Raw genomic sequence first — 23317 nt, forward strand, 5'->3', positions numbered from 1 at the left:
ATGCCCCCATTTGGTTTGCTGACAGGCATAATATTGGAGATCCAATCTGCATAATCAATTGGTCTAATGAAACCAACATCCAGGAGTTTCTTAAGTTCTACTTTGACAAGTACTACAATTTGGGGATGCATCTTGCGAAGCTTTTGCTTGATAGGCTTAGCTCCTTCCGCTATAGTGAGGTGATGCATGGCTAAATCCGGATCAAGACCAAGCATGTCTACAGATGGCCATGCAAAGCTGATCTGGTGTTTTTGGAAGAATTCGATAAACTTAGGCTGTTCCTCTGGAGTTAAAAGAGATGCCAGATGTATGTGGTGAGGAGTTTCAGAAGTCCCCACATTGTATTCTTTTGTCTCTTCAATAAGGATTGTTGATCATTCTTTCTATGTAGTAGAGGGGAGGATGTCAAACCTTTCATCCTCAGGCACCTCTGAGAAGTTTTCACCATTGGATATGCTCTTTCTTTTTACTTTTGTGGTATCAAATAGTGCCATAGTGTGGTTTTCACTAGAAGATCCATGTTTAATTGTTATATTTTTGCAGCTGAAATGTTTGGCATCTGCCCCAAAGTATCTTGTGCTATTAAGTTCAATGGCAAATCTAGATTTGTGATCCCTGCTTGGTATGTTATCTCGTAGTTCCAAAAAGTCAATGATCGCCTCATCATTTTGGAAGTGATCAAGGTATGTGGGATTAGATTGGTTCCATTCGATGAGTTCAGGATGTTTAATAGGCATTACCTCATCAATCAGGTTAATTTCATAAGAGGTGTCAGTGAGGGTCAAGAAGTTGTGTTGAAGGTTATTGATGGTACTCTCCCTATTAGAATTAGGCATAGGATGTGATGTAGGGTCTATAGAAGAAGTTTCTAGTTTAGGAATCCAAGAGGTCTTTATTTGTGCTTCTCCATAAATAGGGATGTCTTTGCAAGGTGGAGGTAGTGATGTGTCTTCTTCATCTAAAGTATTAAACTGGATGGAATCAAATTCCCACTCATGTGAGTCAGTTTGTGAGTCGCTTTCCAGTATTTGATTACTATACCATACTGGGATATCCTTTGAGTTAAACACTACAGGTGTGATCAGCTGATGTACCATTATAGACGAAATGATCAGTGCTGCAAGAAGGATTATGGGGATCAATGAATCCGATACGGGGAGCATCGGTGTTGCTGAATCTGCTACTTCTACTGGAAATGCCAATGTTGTTGATACTACTGGGGGTTCTGATAGTGCTAGTGGTGTTGTTGATGCAATTGTTGCGGTTGATGGGATTGTTGGTTTGATTGGTGGGATGATTGGTGTTGTGGATGTTATTGCTAGGATGTTTAGCCTTAATGGGGCAGTTGCTATGGTGTGTGGTGCTGCTGATATAATCAAAGGTGACCTCTTTAGATTTTTAGGCTGATATAGAGGTTTGCTGGGTTTTCCTTTGAATCTGAGTTTAGGAAGGATCACCTTTTGAAAGCCTAGGCTAGTGTTATCTTTCGGCTTCAATTTTGGCTGGCTGCAGTGGCTCATGTCATCCTTTCTTGCAAGGTCCCAAAGCACTCTGACCATCATAACCCATTCTTTGCATAATGAGAAGGCCTTTGCCATATTGATCTGTGGGAAGCTTAGCTTGTGGGATGTTTGTAGGGGCTGACGCCTCTTGGAGAGCTTGATCCAAGATTGTTTTATGAGATGGGGATAGGCACAATAAATCTAAGATAGATATCAGTGCAGTCATTTTGTCTAACTATTCCACAAGGTTATACTGCTTTGGGATAGATGAGGTGCCTTGTGGAGATGCTTTTATGGTGATCTTGTTGCAATGTGTAACAACATTGTAGGTGGAGCTAGGATTTTTGATGGTAATGGTTGCAATTTGTTCACTGGCATCATATAGGTGATTCATAGTGTAATTATAGGCGATGTGCGTATAATTAGTGGTATCTGTGTTTCATTTTTGAGCATGAGATGATCATTGTTTGTTGTTTTTGGGTCATGTCCTTCGATTTCGATCTCACCGCGGTCAATAAGATCCTGAATAAGATCTTTCAATCTATGACAATTGCTTGTCTTATGCCCTTTCCCTTGATGGAAATCACAATGTTTAGTATCCCTCCACCATGAAGGTTTGACCTGAGGTTCATAGTTGGATGTTTTTGGTAAGGTCTCCAGATTTGAAGAGACCAACTAACGTAACACTATTTCAATAGGTTCACTTAAGGGAGTGTACGTTCGTTTTTATTTATAGTTTTGTTGGCGTTGTCTTGGTTCTTCTTATGGTATATTGCATCCTTGATTTGGTGGGGGAGGAACTGTGTTGGTCTTTGGAGGGGGGTTTTGCCCTGCAAATCGGACCATAGGTTGTGCACTTTTGATATTTCTAGCATCCACAACCCCATCATTGATGATATTTTTGTTTTTGTTCCAAAAGTTAGGCTTACTGCTATTGAAGTGCAGGCAAGGCCCATCCTTTGGCTCATTGTGTATCTTGATAAGCCCCTTTTTAATGAGAGCTCTCTCACATTTTAAACCTTTAGTGATCATGTCATTGAAAGAGTCTATGTCTTTTACGTCTAGGTGAAATTCCATTTCATCGTTTAAGTTGAAAATAAATATTTCCACTAGTTCTTGTTTAGGTAATTGAAGGGAACGTCTGCTAGACATTTAACGCCATCATTACAGAAAAACTAAAAATAGCTCTCCTGGTTTTTTCTTAGTGTTACATAGATCAGCCATGGTAATATCACGTTCAATATTGTGTGAGTAATGTGCTAGGAATTTCTGGACTAGTTCTTCGAAGGTCCTAATGCCACCTGGTAGCCAGGAAAACCATGATGTGGTTGTTCCTCCCAAACTTTGGGAAAAAAGTCACATTAGGTATGTGTCCTCGTATGCCACTCCGAGGTAAGCTAAATGGAATTCTCTAACATGATCACGAGGATCTCCTTTTCCTCGATACTTTTTGAACTTGGGTGTTTCAAACCCTCGTGGAAAAGGTGGCATGTGAATATTCTTATCAAAGGGATAGGAGCAAATGTCATTAAGTGAAAACTAATTAGTTTTCACACCACTATGAAGTTGTTGGGTGACATTCTCAACTTGTTGCCGCAACATGTTTATTTCATTTGGAGGAGGAGGAGGTGGGGGGTTTCCTCAATGAAGGTTGTATCTGATGTGATCTTGACCTCTTTCATTCTCATTACGACTATTGCATTCTGATGCTTACCTTAGTTGTGCAACATCAAAATTAGAGGGTAGTTTGGCTCCCTCTTGAGAAAGTCTTAAAAAGTGAGCATCAACATTGCTTCTGAGTATTTCATAAAAAATTCTATTAAAGAGAGGATTGTGTTGTGCCCTTTCTATTGCCGCAAGAGTAGAAGTACTTGGATTTTCATCATTTGGATTTCCTCCAAGAGCTTCTTGGAATTCATTGATATTTTCCTCCTCTTCTTCCTCAATTTCCATTTGTCTAGTTCTAGATCTGGTTTGAGCCATTTTACTTACAAGTTTTTGTTGAAGTTGGGTGAAAATGATGATGAGTTGTTGATGAAATGAGAGGTTTATGTTTGGTGGGGTGTTTTGTATATAGATCTCTTAGCACTAAAGGTAGATGTGACCAAATTCCTTTCTTGAATTGCTTGTTGTGTTTGATGACAATGTTTGATATGATAAGGTATAGCGAGATCTGAGATGTGTTACAGACTCAACTACCTAGTAATGAGAGGATTCACTCATAGACTAGTTTTAACCTACGTAGAAATACCTCTTAGGATGAGTTTATCCTAGATGTAGAGACACTCTAAAAAGTGATGTATTGTGTTTGATTCAAGCAATATCGAAAGAGAACTTAGGACAAAAACCTCTTGATATTTTCAGAATTGGAATGGATTGATGATGTGTGAATAGGATAATGGATGAAATGAACTTCAATAGAAACTTTGTATTACAAAGGGAACAAACTCTTCCTCTTCTTGTTCAGGAGTAGGTGGTTCTTCCCTAGCTGAGTTGTATGTGATACAAATGTCTGGAAAGAAGGTAGGATTGATCTTGCCTTCTTGTTCTGGTGATAACTCAAAGCTCTATATTGAGTAAAAGCTCAGCGGTTTAATGACTCTTGATCAAACTCGTTTGATTTTTCTTGAAGGTATAGACGCATGTGATGCAAGAAGGTTCTATGAGAGATAAAGATTTGTCTATTAAGATATAAGAATTTCCTCCTTTTGATAAAAGCTTTTGAGCTTAATGGTCTTCTCTTCAAGTTGACATGTTGATGAAGATTCTTCTTTCTCAAGATGTGAAGAATGGTCATATAGTTTGATATTTTTTCTTTTGCACTTTGTTGGTATTTTGAAAATGTGTTGAAAATTCTGTGTTGGATGAATACTTGTTTTTGGAACTTAATTTTTGATTTTTTCTTTGACAAGAAAACAAAGAAAGCACACAAACACAGGAATGTTGCCTCAAAAGGCATAAATAGGTGTGGGTCTAAATCAACCCAATCCTTGGACTTTTATGACCCTTTCCTTTAAATGTATTTTAGGTGTTTTCCAAAGCCTGAAGTTGGCTCAATTTGTACTGGTCTGACACAAAATGAAGACACTTCAAACACACTTTATCCCTAAGGTCAAATGGCTAGTTGCGATAATTTCAGCCCACATCTTGATATTTCTTCAACTTTGGTACTACATACCTTATGAATCCCGCCATGGTAGGTAAGGATGTGATATACTAAGTCTTGCATGAGCATAACAAATAGATGATCCCTATGATGGGGCATTCACCACTTTTATCAAGCTACAAGTAACCTTTTAAAAAGCTATGTTTCTACTCAAGGAAATATGTATGGTGAGTATCTTGGGAGCAAAACCTTCTATGTTCTTGCACTGAACTTCTCACAAATATTCTCAATCAATAGAATGGGTGGGCTACTACTTAAAGGTGTTTAGTAATTTTTGATGTCTTTGGACATAAGTTCATTCTGCAGTGACTCACTTAAGAGCCTTGTAACTTGTGGTGGGGCCCATTTGTCCTTTCGGCAAGTTACACTATAGGAACAACTATACCCAGGGCTATAGCTTTCGCTCACACCTGATTTCTATAGCAGCTCGAAGGATTTACCGCACGAGGTCATTCCCAAGAGTGATGTGTCTCTTGGCAGGCCTCTCTTAAAAAGATAAAATTTTGAGTGTTACTAACACTTTTCTCGTGCACCTAGGACCACGAAAGCCAAGGGAGAGGATAGTGTGTGTTAGAAGTAGGACCACTCGACAAACTCTTTTGCACAAGTGTGTCAAACACAAAATACACTTGTTCTTTTTAACTTATTATTGCAATGATGATCTATCTATTTGGAGATGTTGCTCCAACAACCATGGTGTTCTTTTTATCCTTCAAAGGCAATATGTTGAGTAAACTAGGAAAAATGAAATCCTGGTCACCTTAATAAAAAACACGTTTTGCCTGAATTAAATCACTTTGAAAAATGAGACAAGTTGATTGTTCTTTTTATTTGCCCAAAAACCAAGTGTGGGTTGTGATGTTTAACTTGAATTGATGCAAGGAAATCAAAATTTGTGTCATTGATTTTAAGCACCAAAAGAAAATGAATCCTAACTTGCAAGAAATAAAGTTGTTTTGTTTATTTTAAGCACCAAAACGAAGTTTGTTTCCTAACTTGCAAGAAATAAAATTGTTTTTGTTTGAGTTTTTTTGTGGTTCTTTTTAGCTTGTAACAATGATGTTCTTTTTAGAGCTCCAAATGAAAGATGTGGTGAATTTTAAAACCCAAATCAAAGTGTAGTTTGTTTTTAACCAAAAAGAAAGTGAGTTTATTGTATCCCAACTTGAAAGACAAAGTTAGCAATAAAAACAAATTTACTTCCTAAGCTAAAAATTACTAAAATTTCTATTGTAGGGGTTAGTCAAAACCTACACAAAAGAGAATAAGTAAGAAAAATGCACATGTCTGGGGGGCTTACACAAGCCTAAAATTTTTGGGTTTTCGGTTACAAGGTATTTTCTTACAACGCTCTATTACAATAGAGCTATTTTGTGTGAGAACAAAAGTGCTACTTAACACAAAAGCGCGAATGTAAGGACAAAAGTGCTAAAATAGAATATTTCTACAGCAATACAAACACGCTACTAAAGAAACAACAACACTACCTAATGAACAATAGCGCTATAAGATAAACAACAACACTAAGTTTTGTACAATAGCGCTATTGTAGAAGCAAAAGCGCTAGAAGACCAAACAACGATAGTGCTAAAGCACGAACAAAAGCTTTGAAGCACGACCTGTGTGTCAAGTAAAACAGTCAAAAAGTTAGTAGTTTCAAAAAGTTGTTCTTCGATTCACGTCAGGCTCACCAAATGATGCTCTGCAGAAAGGGGTTAATGTTTAGACTAAAACTTGTGGTCGTATAACACATAAAAAAACAAAAAACAAAGAAGAGTTAGTGTTAATCAACCAAAAACTAGTCTAAGCAGGCATACCAAGAGAGACACTAAAAACAAAGTAAAGCATTTAACTATGAATATAAATGCAAGAAGAAATCTCCAAATGTCTTCTACCATGCTCATAGCTCCTCCTTCCTTGTTCCTCTCCTCTCCAAGTTCCAAATTAGTGTAGCTCTCAGCAGCTTTTTGCACTATGGATGCCCTATGGAGGTTCAAGATTGACAAATGATTATTCTAATTGCTATGCAAGTGTGAACAAACTAATATTTAGATGCTATGAAATGGGAATGATTTATTTTAGACCAAAACAAAAATATATTTATGATTTTATGCTAAATGCTCTTCTCTAAAATTGACTATAATGTAAATGCATAGAAGTTTTCAAGATCTGGAATATGAAGAAATGGGCTCTATTTATAGGAAAAATAGAGCAATGGATGGTTGAGATTGAGTAAGCTCAACAAGGGTCAAGATTGAATGATATTCAATCCATGAGAGGGCTTTCAACCCAATCCCATGTTGACAAGTGTCAACATGAGATGGGTTGAGAGGAGAGGGAATAAGCATTAAATGCTTGACATGACTTGAGGGTTAACTTGCGAGGTAAGGTTAAGGTTGGGTTGAGTGAATAAATTCATTATCCAAAAAATAATGCTTTTATCCAATGGATAAAATCTTGTGCAAGAGTTAGTGAGGATAACCAAGTGTGCAAGTGGATTTAACAATAAATGGTCATGTAAGAGCCATTAGTGGTTTGGAAGACTTTAGAGGTTAGCTTGTTGGACACATAAAGCATTAAATGCTTTTCAAAGACTTTGGAGTCTTTGAGAAGTGACTCCAAGTTGCTTAGAAATGTGACAATATTTAGGGGATGGATTAGGCTAATTAGGAAGGGGTTAGAAGAATCTAGAAGGGGGTTAGGATTGCAAGTGGGTTTGGTGGGTGAGAGAAAATAGGATTTTATTAAAATAAAATTTATTTATTTCAATAAATAGGTGCAACTTACATTTTTAGGAGAATGCAAGTGGGGTGGATTTTAATGATTTAAATAAATATTTTATTTAATTTATTTAAAAGAGGAAAGGGGATTAAATTGAATAAAGAGGATTTATTCATTTAATTGATTGTGAATTTAGTTTAATGAATTAATTAAAATAAATTGAATAATTTATTTAATTAATAGGAGAATGTTTGAGGATGAATTAATTATATATATATATTTAATTAACTGATGGCTAGTGGGTTTTTAATCAAATAAATAGAAAATATTTATTTAATTAAAATGGACAAATTTATGTGACTACAGTTTCTATCTCCCGGTTTCATCCTGAGCCTGCTCCCCTTGAGCTGAATATCCATTTGAACAAAATAATCCATACCTCCTGAATATTTTTTAGCTATACCTCCCCCTTTGACATCAATGCCAAAAGTACCAAAAAATAACAAAAACCAAGACGAAGAATGAAAGACTGTACAATGAGTGTCCCAAAATACCTTACAGGAGCGAATATATTTGAAAATTTTAGGCCTTCTCCAACAACTCTAGATAAGTATCCCAACCTGATTTGAAAGTGCCAGAAATAGATATAAGTCCATTTAGCATATGGGCATATGACTCTTTCTCATTTAGCTCTGTTGGTGTGGGCTTACCAACCATATTTATACACTCCTTCTTATGTACACTTAATGAATCCAACTAGGGACTCACCAATCCTATAAGACCTCTAGCTCTCCTTATGATTTTATCTTTTTCCCTCTCAAGAGAAAAAAATTGGGCTTCCAAAACCAAAATCTGACCACCAATAGATGTAGTCAATGAATGTGAACCATCAAAAGAATTGACTATACCTACAATCTCCTCCTGAATATCCTTAATCTTTTTATCTGTCTCAGCAGTAAGTAAACTTGTGTTACAACATGCTCTATAAATATTAGTACACTACCTCAATGTATTATCAATCAGTTTAATCTTATCATCAATCTCCTTCCTCTCCGACTCAATCATTTGATCAAATGTAGCTCTCTTTTCTTGTGTAAACCTCTCCAATGCTTGTCAGTTTGATATCTGCTATAAAGACCGAAAGTCCTTTGAAATGTGCTCTGTGATTACCTTAAGCTTGTCGAATGGGCTTGCTTCTATGTCAAACTTGCACTCTAGGACAAGTCTATGCAAAAAAGGGATAGATTGGTCAATAACTCCTTTATCCATAGGTCCTTCCTTCATCATTTTCTATGGAGCCATCATCATGAGTTTAGTAGAACTCATCTCTGTTATGTTTTTCTTTTCAACTTGTGGGGTGTCAATTGACAACAATGATGGGCTCACGACTGGTTCCCTACCTGATTCCCCTTTCTCTTCCTCTGATGGTTTAACTTTTATAGCTTCCTCACTTGCATCGGTGGCTTTGCCACTTGGTGCAGTCTCCATAACTGTCGGTTCCTCCATAGGAACTGTGACCTCATCCTGTACATTCTATTTCAAAGGACTATTGTCCTCAACATTAATAACTTGTACACTTGCAACCTTTACACTCTCTAATTTTTTTGGCATCTCAACATTTTCCTATACATTAGTTTCTATCGAGGGCTCAATATCCACTATCTTAATATTTTTCAAAATTGAGGGTGAAGTACCCACAATACCTTTACCTTTCCCTTCAACCAGGATGTCTATGGTATCTACCTTGAAATCCGACAAAGTATAAAAACCATGGTTTGCTGCAAAGAATTTAACCCATACCTTGTGGGTCCCCTTGACTATCTCATTGACCCTACCTAACATAAGACTGATTATTTTGTGCTTACTGTGAAAGATTTTCCTGTCTACAATCTCAAATGTCCTGTCCATCTCCTCTCTAGTAATGGAAACACAAACATATAACAACTCTTGAATCTTTATATGCCTATCCTCTTACATTGCTGATAATCTTCTAGCATCTAAAATTTCATATAATTATGCCGGTATTTGATTTTTAATTTCTAACAATGCTTTCTTATATATATCCAAATACAACAAAACTGATTCCTCTACTTCTCCCTATTCATCATTATCGAGATGTTCATAATAAAATTGCACATTCTTTAACATACCATCTTTAGTAATTTCATCACCTAACTCTGCACAAGTCTTGGGTGGAATAATAGTTACATTACCAGATACAAGTGCAAGATCAGTGTCATCCTTCTTCTTTCTTCTTCCAGCACCGGATGGGGCAGAAGGTGTTTCTTTAGGAGCTCTTTTCTGTGCTGATACCCTGATAGAAACTTTCCTAATCAGTTTCTTCTTAGATTCTACCTTAGTCTCTTTTTTTCTTCCTTCCTCAATACCCTTTTGAATGGTAAGGGTGTGTAATCATCAGATTCAGATTCTACTACAATAGGCTCAAGAATTTTTTTTGGTTCTTTTCTCTTCCTTCCTTTCTCTGAAACAACATCAATTAATGCTTTGATGTCTTGTGAAACCTGTTCCACAAACTTTCTTGCCTTTCCCTGCTTCTTCTCCCTATTCTTCTGGTTAGACTTAGTTTCAACTTCTTATTTCTTCTGCTTATTAGTACCAAAGGTTTTTACAGTTTCATCAATAGGTGCATCAATTAGTAAATTTGCATAAGCATCTAGAATATGTGCATAAACTTCATAACCCATTTCCTCAATCCAAATCTTTTGGGGCTTTACAACTTCCATCAAAGCTTTATCTTTCTTGACCATGAAGCATATCTCAGTTGAGTACTTCTCAACAATGTGCTTTGGAACCCTCTCCCTAGAATTCACAGCCTTCTGAAATGCTTTAAATTAACCCCACACTTTGTCATCTCATTGACTACCCAATGTAGCAATAGTTTGTTTTAGTTGCCTACCTACCGAGATATCAAATGCCCATTGTCTCTTCCCAAAATCTGGAGTCTCATTAATAAAAAATAACATTAAATAGACAATTTAGTTACCATACCAGAATGTTTCCTTATTTTCTCCTTTGATATTTCCTAGGTTAATCAATAATTCATCCAACATCCATCCACATAGATCTAACCTCTCATTCTCCCTCATCATTTTATGAGCTGCATAAATGTAGGAGCTAGAAATAGAATTTAGATGGTTAGATTGAGTTACCTTGTAACCAATGACCATGCTTCCAAATCTTATATCTCTGTCAGTGATAGTAGTAACCCTCATTGATCTCTTGTTCGATGTTGTGTCGATGCTCTTGTTGACCTGATCATTAGAAACCTTCTTTTTGGGATGTTGTCTAACCTACGGTAAACCGGTGATGGCCCTGATGGACTCCTTCAAGATTTTATATGGTCTATCCAACCAGATAAATTTTCCATGCACTCTGCTCAAAAAATATCTAACAATCTCATCTTAAAATTTTGGAATATCCAGAATGCCGGTAAACCCTAGATCCTTAATATGTTTGTACTCAGGCTTAATATTTCCAAAATCTCCCATTAACTTGATCATGTACATGTTACTAATATCACTAGTTCCCAAATCCTCAATATGATAGTGAATGTAAGCTCTTACATCTTCAACATATACGACTCCTTTCGGGACACAGTAAAAAGCGCCAACCGAATCATCCAAAGTAACAATAAGTGGATATCGCTTGAAAATCGGCCTAGGATGGTCCTTGACCTCAACAACAGTAGGATTTGTAATAAACATAGGTATAGATGATGATCCCGCTTCTATGATGAAAGATAAATACTTGAAAGATAGTTGCCAGTGAAAAACCCTAAAGAACTCTTTTGGTCACTCGTGAAATTTCTCAAGATGATATTGATGGTATGATGAAAGAATAAGGATCCGGTCAGCTATTGAGAGGGGGGGGTGAATTAGTAAATAGAAAACTGATATAATATTTCACCAATCTCAGAATCAACCTCTCAAAGAAAAATCAAAATTGACTAGTTAAACCACTGAACTGTTGGCATTTTTGATGTTTATGTTGTGATTGTCATTGATGGACACACACTTGTATTGAGATCCCCTTTATATGTATGAGCTCATGCTCAACCGGTATTTGTTCCAATTGGTATGTTGTATTCTAGTCTTTAGACTAGTGGTGATTTTGTAGAATGTGTTTCTCGGTCTGAAGCGGCATGTCAACCCCAAGCGGTTCGTAGATCACAAGCGGTATGAGGAAGCAAAGTGGCACAACACATTCTTACCAGTCTTCATTTTTGTCAAACTGGCAATCGACATTTTGTATGAACTGGTAACACTCTGTGATGAGTTACCAACCAACATTTTGTGATGAGTTACCAATCCACCGATTGTTTGACGGTGCCGACACATTAACGGTGATTCTTGTGTCATGTTACTGAGTATGTCTAGATTCACTGAACCTAGGAAATTGTAATGTAATCCTATTGGACCGACATGAAATCAGAATCCTTTAAAAGGACACCATGTCTAGGGTTTTTATGTTGTTGAAGAAGTTGTGAATAGGGTTTATGTTGAGCTAAGGTTTAAGGTGAAAGTGGAGAGCGATCTTATCTGAGAAGATTGAGTTGTAACTGAGAGAGATAGAGAAGACTGAAGTAATGCTGGAATGCATTAGCTATGAGCAATACTAGATCTAACCAAGCAATTTGTGCTAGTAGATAGATCAAACACTTGTTGATTACTCACATCTTTGACAAGTTTGTAGCCCTTAACCGAGTAGGCCTCAAAGCCTTTGTAAAATCCTCTAACAAGGTAGTCTTTAATCGGGCTTATCTCCTAACAGAGATTGAGATTCCTAACAGGATCTGTTCTGGTGAAGAACATTGTAAGACCTTAACCGGTCTGACCTTAACTGGTCTGGTTTTTATTCTGTAGATAGTGACTTGTGAGTTCCATCTCACCGTGGTTTTTCCCAGTTCAGTTTCCACGTCAAATATCTTGTGTTATGGTTATATTGCTTTTGTGGGTGAATGTTTTATTCGCATTTTGGTTTGTATGTATGATAACCGGTTTGATTGTCAGACTACTTTACTGGTTTATCTTTAGACTGTGTAAGTGTTTTAGTGCAAAGATTTTTGGCATACTAATTCACCCCCCCTCTTAGTATTCATCAATTGGTATCAGAGCCAACCTTTCTATAAGTTTAACCACTTGGAAAGAAATATGGGGGAATACACATTGAGGGAACTTACTCAATGGCTCACTAAGTCTGAGCAAGCCTATGATGATCTTATGGTCAAATACAAGGCATCTCAAGAAAAAAGAAGTGAACAATGAGAGAGGCTGATGGAACTATCTGAAAGTAGTTCTGAAGATGAAGCTAACATGGAAGCTATGATTTCTGAAGTGAATAAGCTGAATGATTCAAACTCCAATTTGAGAAAGGAGTTGGAAGGACTGACTATTCGGTTTAGCCAAGAGCTTGAGAACTGGAGAAAAGCTGAAGATCTGGTAAAAGATAGAGATCATGAGACCTCCAAATTGAAACATGAGATTAGTGCACTAATTGCTCACCTTCATGAGAGTAGAATGGAAAAAGAAGACATGCAAGGAGAACTGAACATTGCCATCTCTGAAAATGCAAGTCTTATGGAGACAAGCACTGCTATTTCCAGAGAACTCTTTGAGTCAAAGGAAATACTTGCTAAGTTTGACAAAAGTACAGTCAGGCTAGAGCAAAAACTTGAGTCATCTAGAACGGCAAAGAATACCAATGGTCTTGGTTTTTCTGGACATGAGGAAGGAGAATCCTTAGGAACAAATGCTGAAGCATCAAAGAAGCAACCGACGCTCAAAGGAAAAGGTAAGGAAAAGTTCAAACCTGTTTGCTTTAACTGTCTAAAAGAAGGACACACTACCAATGAATGTAGGAGCAAAGCCTATAATAATTTTCCTTATTTTATCAACAATGTACCTAGATCCAATAAGTTCAATGGTCATTGTTATGCATGCAACAAGTTTGGGCATAGAGCATTTGAATGCAGGTCTGTAATGGATAACACTGGAAGATATCCTCAGAGGATCAAAAGAACTGGTCCTGAATCTTTCATGAACCGGAACCACAACCAGTTTAATGTCTTCCATCATCAGTTAAGAAGCAGTGGTCATGAAGCGGCAACAGGATGGAGAGAAAGTTGTATGATCTGTCATGGTCATGGTGACACTGCTGCAACATGCAGAAGGAAGAATGGAAACTGTAGACACCTAAAAATGGTCAACGCTTGCGGGATCATAGTTTAACATTTGCGCATTGCCTCATTTTAGGTTTTTGCGTCGCATTAACATTTCTCCTATGTCACACACTTGGTTTTTATCATTTGCGAGCATCGAGTCATTCTTGTACATTCTTCATTTGTCTCGCTTTTGAATTTGGTCTTGTCGGCAACAATCTTCAGTCATGATTTTGGTCGATCTTTGTCCTTGTCAATCTTGTCATATTGCGATCGATTCGTCATCGATCCTTGTCCTTTTCAATCATGTCAATTTGGTCAATTTGTCATTGATTTTTGTCAACCAATCTCAATCAAATCATTTATCAATCCAAAATCATGATCGAATCGATATCAATTATCCTTTGTCAAGACCTAATTGTCGTCTTTGCATTTCTAATTCATCTTCCAAGGTTTTATGGTTTATTCATTTAATCTTGTTTGGCATTTTTCCCTCTAGGTTAAATAATTTATTTATTTATCCTAGGTCTTCTTGTCACAATTAAATTATTATTTAATTGGCTAATTAATTCCTCCTATTTTTGTAAATTAATTAATGAATGAGAAATTATTAATTAATTTACCTAATTTTCATTATTTCCTAATTCCTAATTTCCACCTAATTAACTTGTCTCTAGTTCTCCCTATTTTTGTGCTTCATGCGTCATACTCTTGACATAGCAAGATGTCATAAGGTTCTAGTTTTCTAACCTTTGTATTGGCAATATGTCATAATTCATGACATAGAAGGTGTCATAACCTTCTTCTTTCCACTCAATTTTCCTAATTTTGAAATTAATTGCTTCTAATATCCATTTCATGCTAATTTGATCCTATCTCCAATTTATTTATAAATTGGATGATCTTCATCAATCAAAGCTAATTGGTAATCAGACTATCAAATTTCTAGTCAATCACATTTCTAGTACTCTTGATCAAAAATCTTGTCTACTTGCTTTCAATTATGTGTGTGCACTTGTAGGTGAGATCCACAACCAAACCATTTGAAGAGGAAAGAAGGACAATGGAGCCGCATGAAGGAGCATTCAAATCATACCTTTGGTTTGCTTAATTTCTAGTTTTGAATGTTTTTATTTCATGTCTCTATTGAGTGTTGTTTAGGATAGATCATTGCATTTGTGAGTTCTTGTGATTGAGCTAATGATTAGTATGTTTACTTGTTTGTGATGATTTCCTATTTCCTAACGTACATTAATTGGTGAACCCGACGTGAACACTAACCATCTAACCCCTTTATGGTGTTTTTGAATGCTTTCAAGTTGATTTGCAGGCCAAAAAACCAAAAACAGGGTCGTGCAGGGTTTCCTGGAGACTTCTGCGTCTGTGTGAGACAATCTGCGCCTGTGTGAGACAATCTGCGCCTATGTAAATGCATTATGTGCTTGTGTAAAAAAAAAAACTACGCTTGTGTAAGGTAACCTGCGCCTGTGTAATCCTGCACCTGTGTTATGACTTCTGCGCCTGTGTCCTGAGTTCTGTGCCTGTGTAAAAATCCAAAACAGAGGTAAAAAGACAGTGTTTTGCTTAAAAAATTGTCTTGTTTTTGCATTCTGTTTTCTGTTTTTTGGTTTTTGGTACTAATTATTTGTGAAACATCTTGGCATATGCATGGCAAAGACAACAAATGAAACTACTAACATGTTTTATGCAGAATCGATAGTCAAAGAATAAACACCTCAAACTTCTAACTTGGGTTTTTGCAGGTTGCCTTGGAGAAACAACTAAACTTGGTGTTTGTCATTAATGTTTTAGGCACCTAGTGATTTTTAAATAGGTTGGAATGAACATGATTTTGCTTTGATTGTTGAGTGTGACATTGGAGTAGGAGAGTATGCTCTCATCCTTCTTAGGGTGATTAGAAATCTAGATCTTCGATACCATGCTCGTGTCTTTGATTGTTTGTCACCTTTAGAGGGCCTGCCTTCCCGACCATTTGCTTTTGCAAGCAAATGATAATCGTGAGAAGGGAACAACCCAAAGTGAGTATGGCTAGAATACCTTGGCATTCTAACTCACTATAAAAAAATACCCAATGAGTGAAAGTTTTGAAGGAAGTGTTACGTGGGAATTGCAGTTACTTGGGAAGTGATGACCCTTGAACTCTTTCTCATATCAACATATAAGTAGGGCCTCTTGGTCTAAATCATGCTTGCGCGACTACATTTGTTTGGTATCTTGATGGGCTTAATGTCTCAATCATGCTTGCATGATATCAAGGAGTAACGCTTAACAGAAATCCTGACTAAACACCTTGTTTTTAGAGGCCAAAAACCCTTCTATTTGCTTGAGAAGGACAAGTTTGGATACTTGGAAGAGATACTAAGTTTGCCATGGGGAGATTTCCATGGGGACTGATGCTTGGCTGCCGTGAGAAGTGAGTGTCGTGGAGGGGAGCCCGTGGGGTCAAGCATCTATGTATTCTCCTTGAATCTCATAATGAGTCTACCTCTCAAGTACCTAATGTCTTTGCCTACCATAAGAAATGTGGAAATGAGCATGATTGTCTTGAGTCTAAGTTGCAATATCTTGTATTCTTTTCTTGTCAAAAGTTGAATTGCATCCCATTTCATAAAGCAAAACAAATTGATTCAAAACATAAGATTAAACATAAGAGACATTCATCCAACAAAATTTTATCAAGATTCAAAACTCATCTTCAAACATGGTTGTCAAATATTGTTCAAAATCTTATCTCAACAAGCATGTCACTTACATTTAGGTTCATCCTAGGTTGCATTTTGCAAAGTTCATTGTCAAGTACCAAGGTTAGGTTTCATCTAGGTCATACTCCTTTGCATATCAATAAGGGTCATCCATTTGCATATGTCCTCTTGCATTAAAGTCATACCATTGTCATACATTGCATACTCTAGGTCTCTTCATTAAGCTTAGGTCATTATCATATCATATTAGGTCATTTGCATAGTAATTGTCCCTTTGCATATAGTGTCAAAACTAGGTTTTGTCATACTTGAGTAATCCAAATCTTTGATAAACCCTAAGTCATTGTTAGGAGATCTAGACCTTAATAAATCTTGTCCTTTTGTCATCAATGTCATTTGGTCAAACCTAGCTTAGTATCCAAGCATATAGGGGAGACTTTGTCATTTTGTCCTTTTGTCACTTAAGTCCTTTTGTCCTTTGAGGTCTAGACATCATTTCCAATTTCCTAAGGGCCTCTCTTTTAGATTTGCATTCAAAAGTTTGTCAAAATCTTGAAAAACAACCAAAAGCATAGATTGCATGCTCGTCTATTTAGTTTGCATTTAGTTGCATATCATACATTATCCTTGAAAAATTCCAAAAATATTGCATTTGCATAATGACATGTCTATTGAAACAAGGTTCCAAGCACCAATGATGCAACAAAGTTTGACATATCAACCGACAATGCAATCACAATTCTATCGAACCCAACAACAAGGCAATATTGATCAAACTTTTTATGATGAAACAAGTCTCCAAATACAAAAACTAGAGGAGAAACTAGCTCAAGAAAATGAGATTTTGGAACAAAGAGTGAAAAACATTGCGAAGAATAGATCACAAATGTCCAAAATGTTTCAAAAACTTCCAGGTCGAAATCCAAATATTGAGCCAATTGATGTAAGGTCTCTTATTGAATGATCAGACATACCAGCTCTCCTCTCACAAATAGAGATGATGAAACAATTTCAAGAAAAGAGACAACAACATTATGTGCCTTCACATCAAGAACAAGAAGGTGTTTACTATCAATCAGATTTTCAACCATCACAACCAATTGTTCAACAGCTCGAACATTTCCAACAGACACAACCAATGGTCCAATCTCAACGATATGTCCAACCGACTATCAAGTATCAACAACAAACTCAATGGACAACTCAGTATCAACAACAACAACCAAACATTCAAAAACAAAGGTTGTAGCACACACCAAGCCAAGTTTCAAACATGTTGGAACAATTGAACCAAGTCCAATATCAAAACACGACATCAGACCAGAACCAAATTCTTTCCAAACAAGTTCAAATTCCAGATCCAATCATGTCAAAACCTCAAAAGAAAGGTGGCTTTATTGCAATGATCTTAAGGAAATTACCAAGTGAGTTCTTTGAGGAAGATCAAACTAATACACTTATGTCTAGCAATGCCTCATCCCCCCACAAACAAATGGATTCTCTAGTGGCATCTATCCCTACACCTTTAGAAGTTTCACAAGAACCTTCTATATTGTCCTCATCAAATAATACACCCAAGGATGCAATTATCCAAGAGCTATCCATAATTGATTGCCAAGATAATCTAATTCATGATGCACATCCTTGTCATGTTTCATAAATACAAGACCCAATGCCACCATGCACTTTATTGCCATTACCTATTTTAGAGGACCCCATTCGAAGTCCCTCCTCCTCATGGTCAAGCATTGATTCCTTGCCAAAATCCATCATAAATGTTCAAAGTGCATCCCCTTCGTGCCAAAACATTGATCCCTTGTCAAAATCGTCCATGCATATCCAAAGTCTAACCCCATATCAAGAGGATAAATTAGAGCATGAAGAAATGTGTCTTAAAATAGATCAAGATCAAGATCCTGAAACCTTATCATCCCATCCAATTGTTTAATAGGAGCCCATTTTCCCAGACACTCATGATGATTCCCCTATTCTTGTCCATCCTATCCAAAGTCCTATTGACACTCCATTCCCCGAGCAAGATCAAGATATCCCAGTCCATCCAATTCCAAACGATCCCCTTCCATTTCATGAACACAATGTCCTTTCAAATCCCATTAACATTCCACTTCTTGAGAAAGATCAAGATATCCTTTCCATCATTTATGATGATCCCATTGAAAGTCAAGAGCAAAGCACCTTTAACGAGGATTCCAATGATCTTCCTCCTTGTCAAGATCAAATTATTCCTTCAGATCCTCCACAAGATTCACTTGTTCCTCCATCTCCACGTCCTAATCCAGCATATACACTCCAAGATCACATTTCTTTTGATGATCCCATTATTCCTCCCATTCCATCTCTTGAAGGGCCTATCATTGAGCCATGTCCACTACACAATCCTAGTCCCTCTCATGATCCTAATCCCCTTCATGATTCTAATGTGTCAGTGCAAGATGTTCATGAACCCTCGACATGCATAATGGGTTCTTCCACTTTAGTCCAATCCGATCCACTTCAAGGTCTCATTATTTCTCTCATATCATATCCACCTCATAATGGACTCGCGTCTTTTTCCCAAAGAAAAGAGTATCCTACAAGTCAAGATATTCATAAAGTCAAAGGAGTAGATCTCCATAAGCAAGAATCCCTTCATGTTAAAGAAGATCTTAAGGGTCATGTCTACACAACTCACTCTCAAGACGTTGGTATCCCTCCATCAAAATCCAAACATATCCCTTCCCCATCATACTCTCCATCCATCTTAGGTCCTTATATTCCTTCATCCTCTATGCAACATCAGCAAAGGCACACATCTTGGAGAACTTTCCATCCATCCCACATGCCTCCATATCATTCCTATCCACATCGACATTCATTCCCTCTTCCAAGCAATTTGGATGCCAAGTATAAAAGTCATAAGTCTAGCAATCCACATGTATTCAAGGATCAACATGTCCAATATAATCGACATGTCAAAACAAAGAACAATATGATCTATAAAGAAAAAGAAATATCCAAAAGGCCACAAAGGCCCACTGAGAAAAATAAAGAAAAGTCAAAATCTATATGGGTTCCTAAATCCCTTGTGCAAGCAATGCACTCCAAGGAACCACAAAAGCATGAAAAATCAAAAACCATGTGGATCCCTAAGCGGCTCCTTGAAGCACAAAAGCCTAAAGAAACATCCAACTTGGCCTCCAAAATTGATATTCCTCCATCCAAACCTCTCAAATTTTTTCCTCTATCACCTTCTTCATCCATTTTGGGCCCTTATGTCCCAAAATCCATAGCCTTTCCTTCGTCAAAATCTCAATATCCAAAATACATTTTTCCTCCATCAGTCCATCACCCCTCAAGGTGTGTGCCAATGTTGATCTTGCCTTCATTTCCATCTAGTGAAGCTGAATTCTTCCAATACCCTATCCATTATCCAATGCATATTTTCCATCCTTCGATCCCTTTGATCCAATCCTTTGCATAAATCCTCACCTTAGTTTCATCTTATTTTCCATGTCCTTATCCTACCAATGTCTTTGAGCATGCTTTTAAAGGTCATGGTCCATTTTTTTCAAGGCTACTATCCAAACAAAAAGATGCTTGAGTCCTTCTTCCATCCCCTATCATGTGTCCATCTTCTATTGAAAAAGTCAAAATACAAAAAAATCAAAAAAGTGAAAAAAAAAGAAAAAAAGAAAAAAAAAAGTAAAGCAAAAATAATTCGTCCACTAGTGAAAACCTGGCAAATAGGCACCTTGGGCAAGTACCATGATGAAAACCTAGAAAACAGGCATCATGCGTAATCTATGAACTTCTTGCACACCGCACGTGGGGGCAAGTCTCCTCCTTCATATCCTATTGCCCTTCATTATCCTATCCTACCATGTCATTACCCTTCATATCCTATTGTCCCTCATGTCCATTTCCTCTTTCCACCTTTGATCTTGACAAGGCTGAGGATCGTCATGAGCATCATGCATCTTGTTTGCAGCTTTTAGTCCATCATAGCTTTTGGTCTTTATCCATTTGCTTATTACATCCTTTCATCCATATTCCCTAGATTATTGCAACTTTTTGCCACTATCCCATATCCTATCCCGACCTTCAGTCCATGTCCCTTATCCATTCTTGGTCTTGCTTATCCTATCCATATCTTATCACTATCCATACACTCTTTTTCATTCCTTGATCTTGATTTGACATAAGGACGCAAAATTTAAACATGGTTTCAAAAACCTCTTGACATGTCTCTCATGCCATGTTCCTGCTTTACATTGTCATATCCAGTCTCTTGTCCCATCACGCAATAGCCCTTGAAAATTGCATCCGTATTGTCTCCATGATAAAAGGCCTTTGTCTTCCCTCTATCCACCATCATTTTAGCAAGCCTATTTATTCACTTGTCATATTCCTTTCCTTGCTAGACACTGGGGGCAAAAATCTCTTAAAAATTGAAAAATGTTTTGAAAAAATCATAAAAATTGAAAAATGTTCTGAAAAGATCATAAAAATTGAAAAATGTCCTGCAATAATTCAAAAAAAAAAATTGAAAAATGTCCTGAAAAAATCAAAAAAATAAAAAAATGTCCTGAAAAAATCCAAAAACATCAAATAACGTCTTGAAAAAATCCCTAAATAGTCAAATAAAGTCTTAAAAAATGAACAATTTTTTTTTCAAAACATTAAAATCCAAAAACAAGCATTTTGCAATAAATGATCCCTTTTGTGCATAAGACAGATCACTGAGCATCCCTCCAACAACTCGCAATTAAACACTGTGCTTTAATGAAATCATGCTTAAACAGATGAACTTTTCACTCAAACCGAACATTCAAACTGATCAAAATTGTCTTATCAATCGAACGTTACCATCAATATCATTTGTCCTTGTCTCTACTATCATGGGTCTTATACAGGGTGTGGTATACTCGAAACCAGACTATGTCTTGTCTTAGACGGGGTACCACATGTCTTGAAACCAGACAGCATGATCGTCCTATCAGCACTTTCAACTGTTGACAATGAAGGTCAAGATGTTTGTTTGATTTGTTGGAATTTGTGCATCTTATCTTTTTATTGATTTATCTATGGTCATGTTCCTATGTTACTCAATGATGTCATTGAGTGATTTAGAGTGACCGGGATGGTTCATGGTCCTTTTCTTTTTTGTTGTGATTGTTGTTTGTCTGTGATGTGTCTGTCTTTTGCAAAAAGGGTTGCATTTCAGCTCTGGCCTTCAATGCCATGATGCTACACATCCATTTTGCTACATTAAATAAAAGTTCTCACCTACAAAGTGCATTAGTGAAAGCAAGTTTTTCTTCGTCTCTAACTGTCCTCTGTCTAATTTCTTTTTACTAACATTTCTTCCGTCAGTCTTGGCAGTCCATTTGATCCTATCATGTTCTATCATTCTTATCGATCAATTGGCCTCTTTTTTGCATGTTTCCGGCCAATTCCTCGAGGGGGCATGCATATGTCATTATTATTTTCTAGGGCATTTTCATTACTATTCTTTGAAACAATGCTTAAAATCGCATTGTCTCAAAGAGGGGCAAAATGTAGACACCTAAAAATGGTCAACGCTTGCGGGATCATACTTTAACATTTGCGCATTGCCTCATTTTAGGTTTTTGCATCGCATTAACATTTCTCCTATGTCACGCACTTGGTTTTTATCATTTGCGAGCATCGAGTCATTCTTCTACATTCTTCATCTGTCTCGCTTTTGAATTTGGTCTTGTCGGCAACAATCTTCAGTCATGATTTTGGTCGATCTTTGTCCTTGTCAATCTTGTCATATTGCGATCGATTCGTCATTGTTCCTTGTCCTTTTCAATCATGTCAATTTGGTCAATTTGTCATTGATTTTTGTCAACCAATCTCAATCAAATCATTTATCAATCCAAAATCATGATCAAATCGATATCAATTATCCTTTGTCAAGACCTAATTGTCATCTTTGCATTTCTAATTCATCTTCCAAGGTTTTATGGTTTATTCATTTAATCTTGTTTGGCATTTTTCCCTCTAGGTTAAATAATTTATTTATTTATCCTAGGTCTTCTTGTCACAATTAAATTATTATTTAATTGGCTAATTAATTCCTCCTATTTTTGTAAATTAATTAATGAATGAGAAATTATTAATTAATTTACCTAATTTTCATTATTTCCTAATTCCTAATGTCCACCTATTTTATAATTTCCTAATTATAATTTCCACCTAATTAACTTGTCTCTAGTTCTCCCTATTTTTGTGCTTCATGCGTCATACTCTTGACATAGCAAGATGTCATAAGGTTCTAGTTTTCTAACCTTTGTATTGGCAATATGTCATAATTCATGACATAGAAGGTGTCATAACCTTCTTCTTTCCACTCAATTTTCCTATTTTTGAAATTAATTGCTTCTAATATCCATTTTATGCTAATTTGATCCTATCTCCAATTTATCTATAAATTGAATGATCTTCATCAATCAAAGCTAATTGGTAATCAGACTATCGAATTTCTAGTCAATCACATTTCTAGTACTCTTGATCAAAAATCTTGTCTACTTGCTTTCAATTATGTGTGTGCACTTGTAGGTGAGATCCACAACCAAACCATTTGAAGAGGAAAGAAGGACAATGGAGCCGCGTGAAGGAGCATTCAAATCATACCTTTGGTTTGCTTAATTTCTAGTTTTGAATGTTTTTAGTTCATGTCTCTATTGAGTGTTGTTTAGGATAGATCATTGCATTTGTGAGTTCTTGTGATTGAGCTAATGATTAGTATGTTTACTTGTTTGTGATGATTTCCTATTTCCTAACATACATTAATTGGTGAACCTGACGTGAACACTAACCATCTAACCCTTTTATGGTGTTTTTGAGTGCTTTCAAGTTGATTTGTAGGCCAAAAACCCAAAAATAGGCTCGTGCAGGGTTTTCTGGAGACTTCTGCATCTGTGTGAGACAATCTGCGCCTGTGTGAGACAATCTGTGCTTGTGTAAGGCATCTTTATGCATTCTGCGCCTGTGTAAATGC

General features: G+C 36.7%; 1 protein-coding gene across 1 annotated transcript in view; it reads left to right on the plus strand.

Annotated features, from left to right (window-relative positions):
- Positions 1-1107: 1107 nt before the first annotated feature.
- Positions 1108-23317, plus strand: part of LOC131038170 (cytokinin dehydrogenase 5-like) — a 57247-nt gene continuing 35037 nt past the window's right edge. Inside the window, exon 1 of the mRNA XM_057970516.2 lies at positions 1108-1275. Coding sequence (XP_057826499.2) covers positions 1108-1275 — 168 coding nt within the window. The remainder of the gene's footprint in view (positions 1276-23317) is intronic.

This window comes from Cryptomeria japonica, chromosome 11, assembly GCF_030272615.1.
Source record: "Cryptomeria japonica chromosome 11, Sugi_1.0, whole genome shotgun sequence".
In the NCBI taxonomy this organism is placed as follows: Eukaryota; Viridiplantae; Streptophyta; class Pinopsida; order Cupressales; family Cupressaceae; genus Cryptomeria; species Cryptomeria japonica.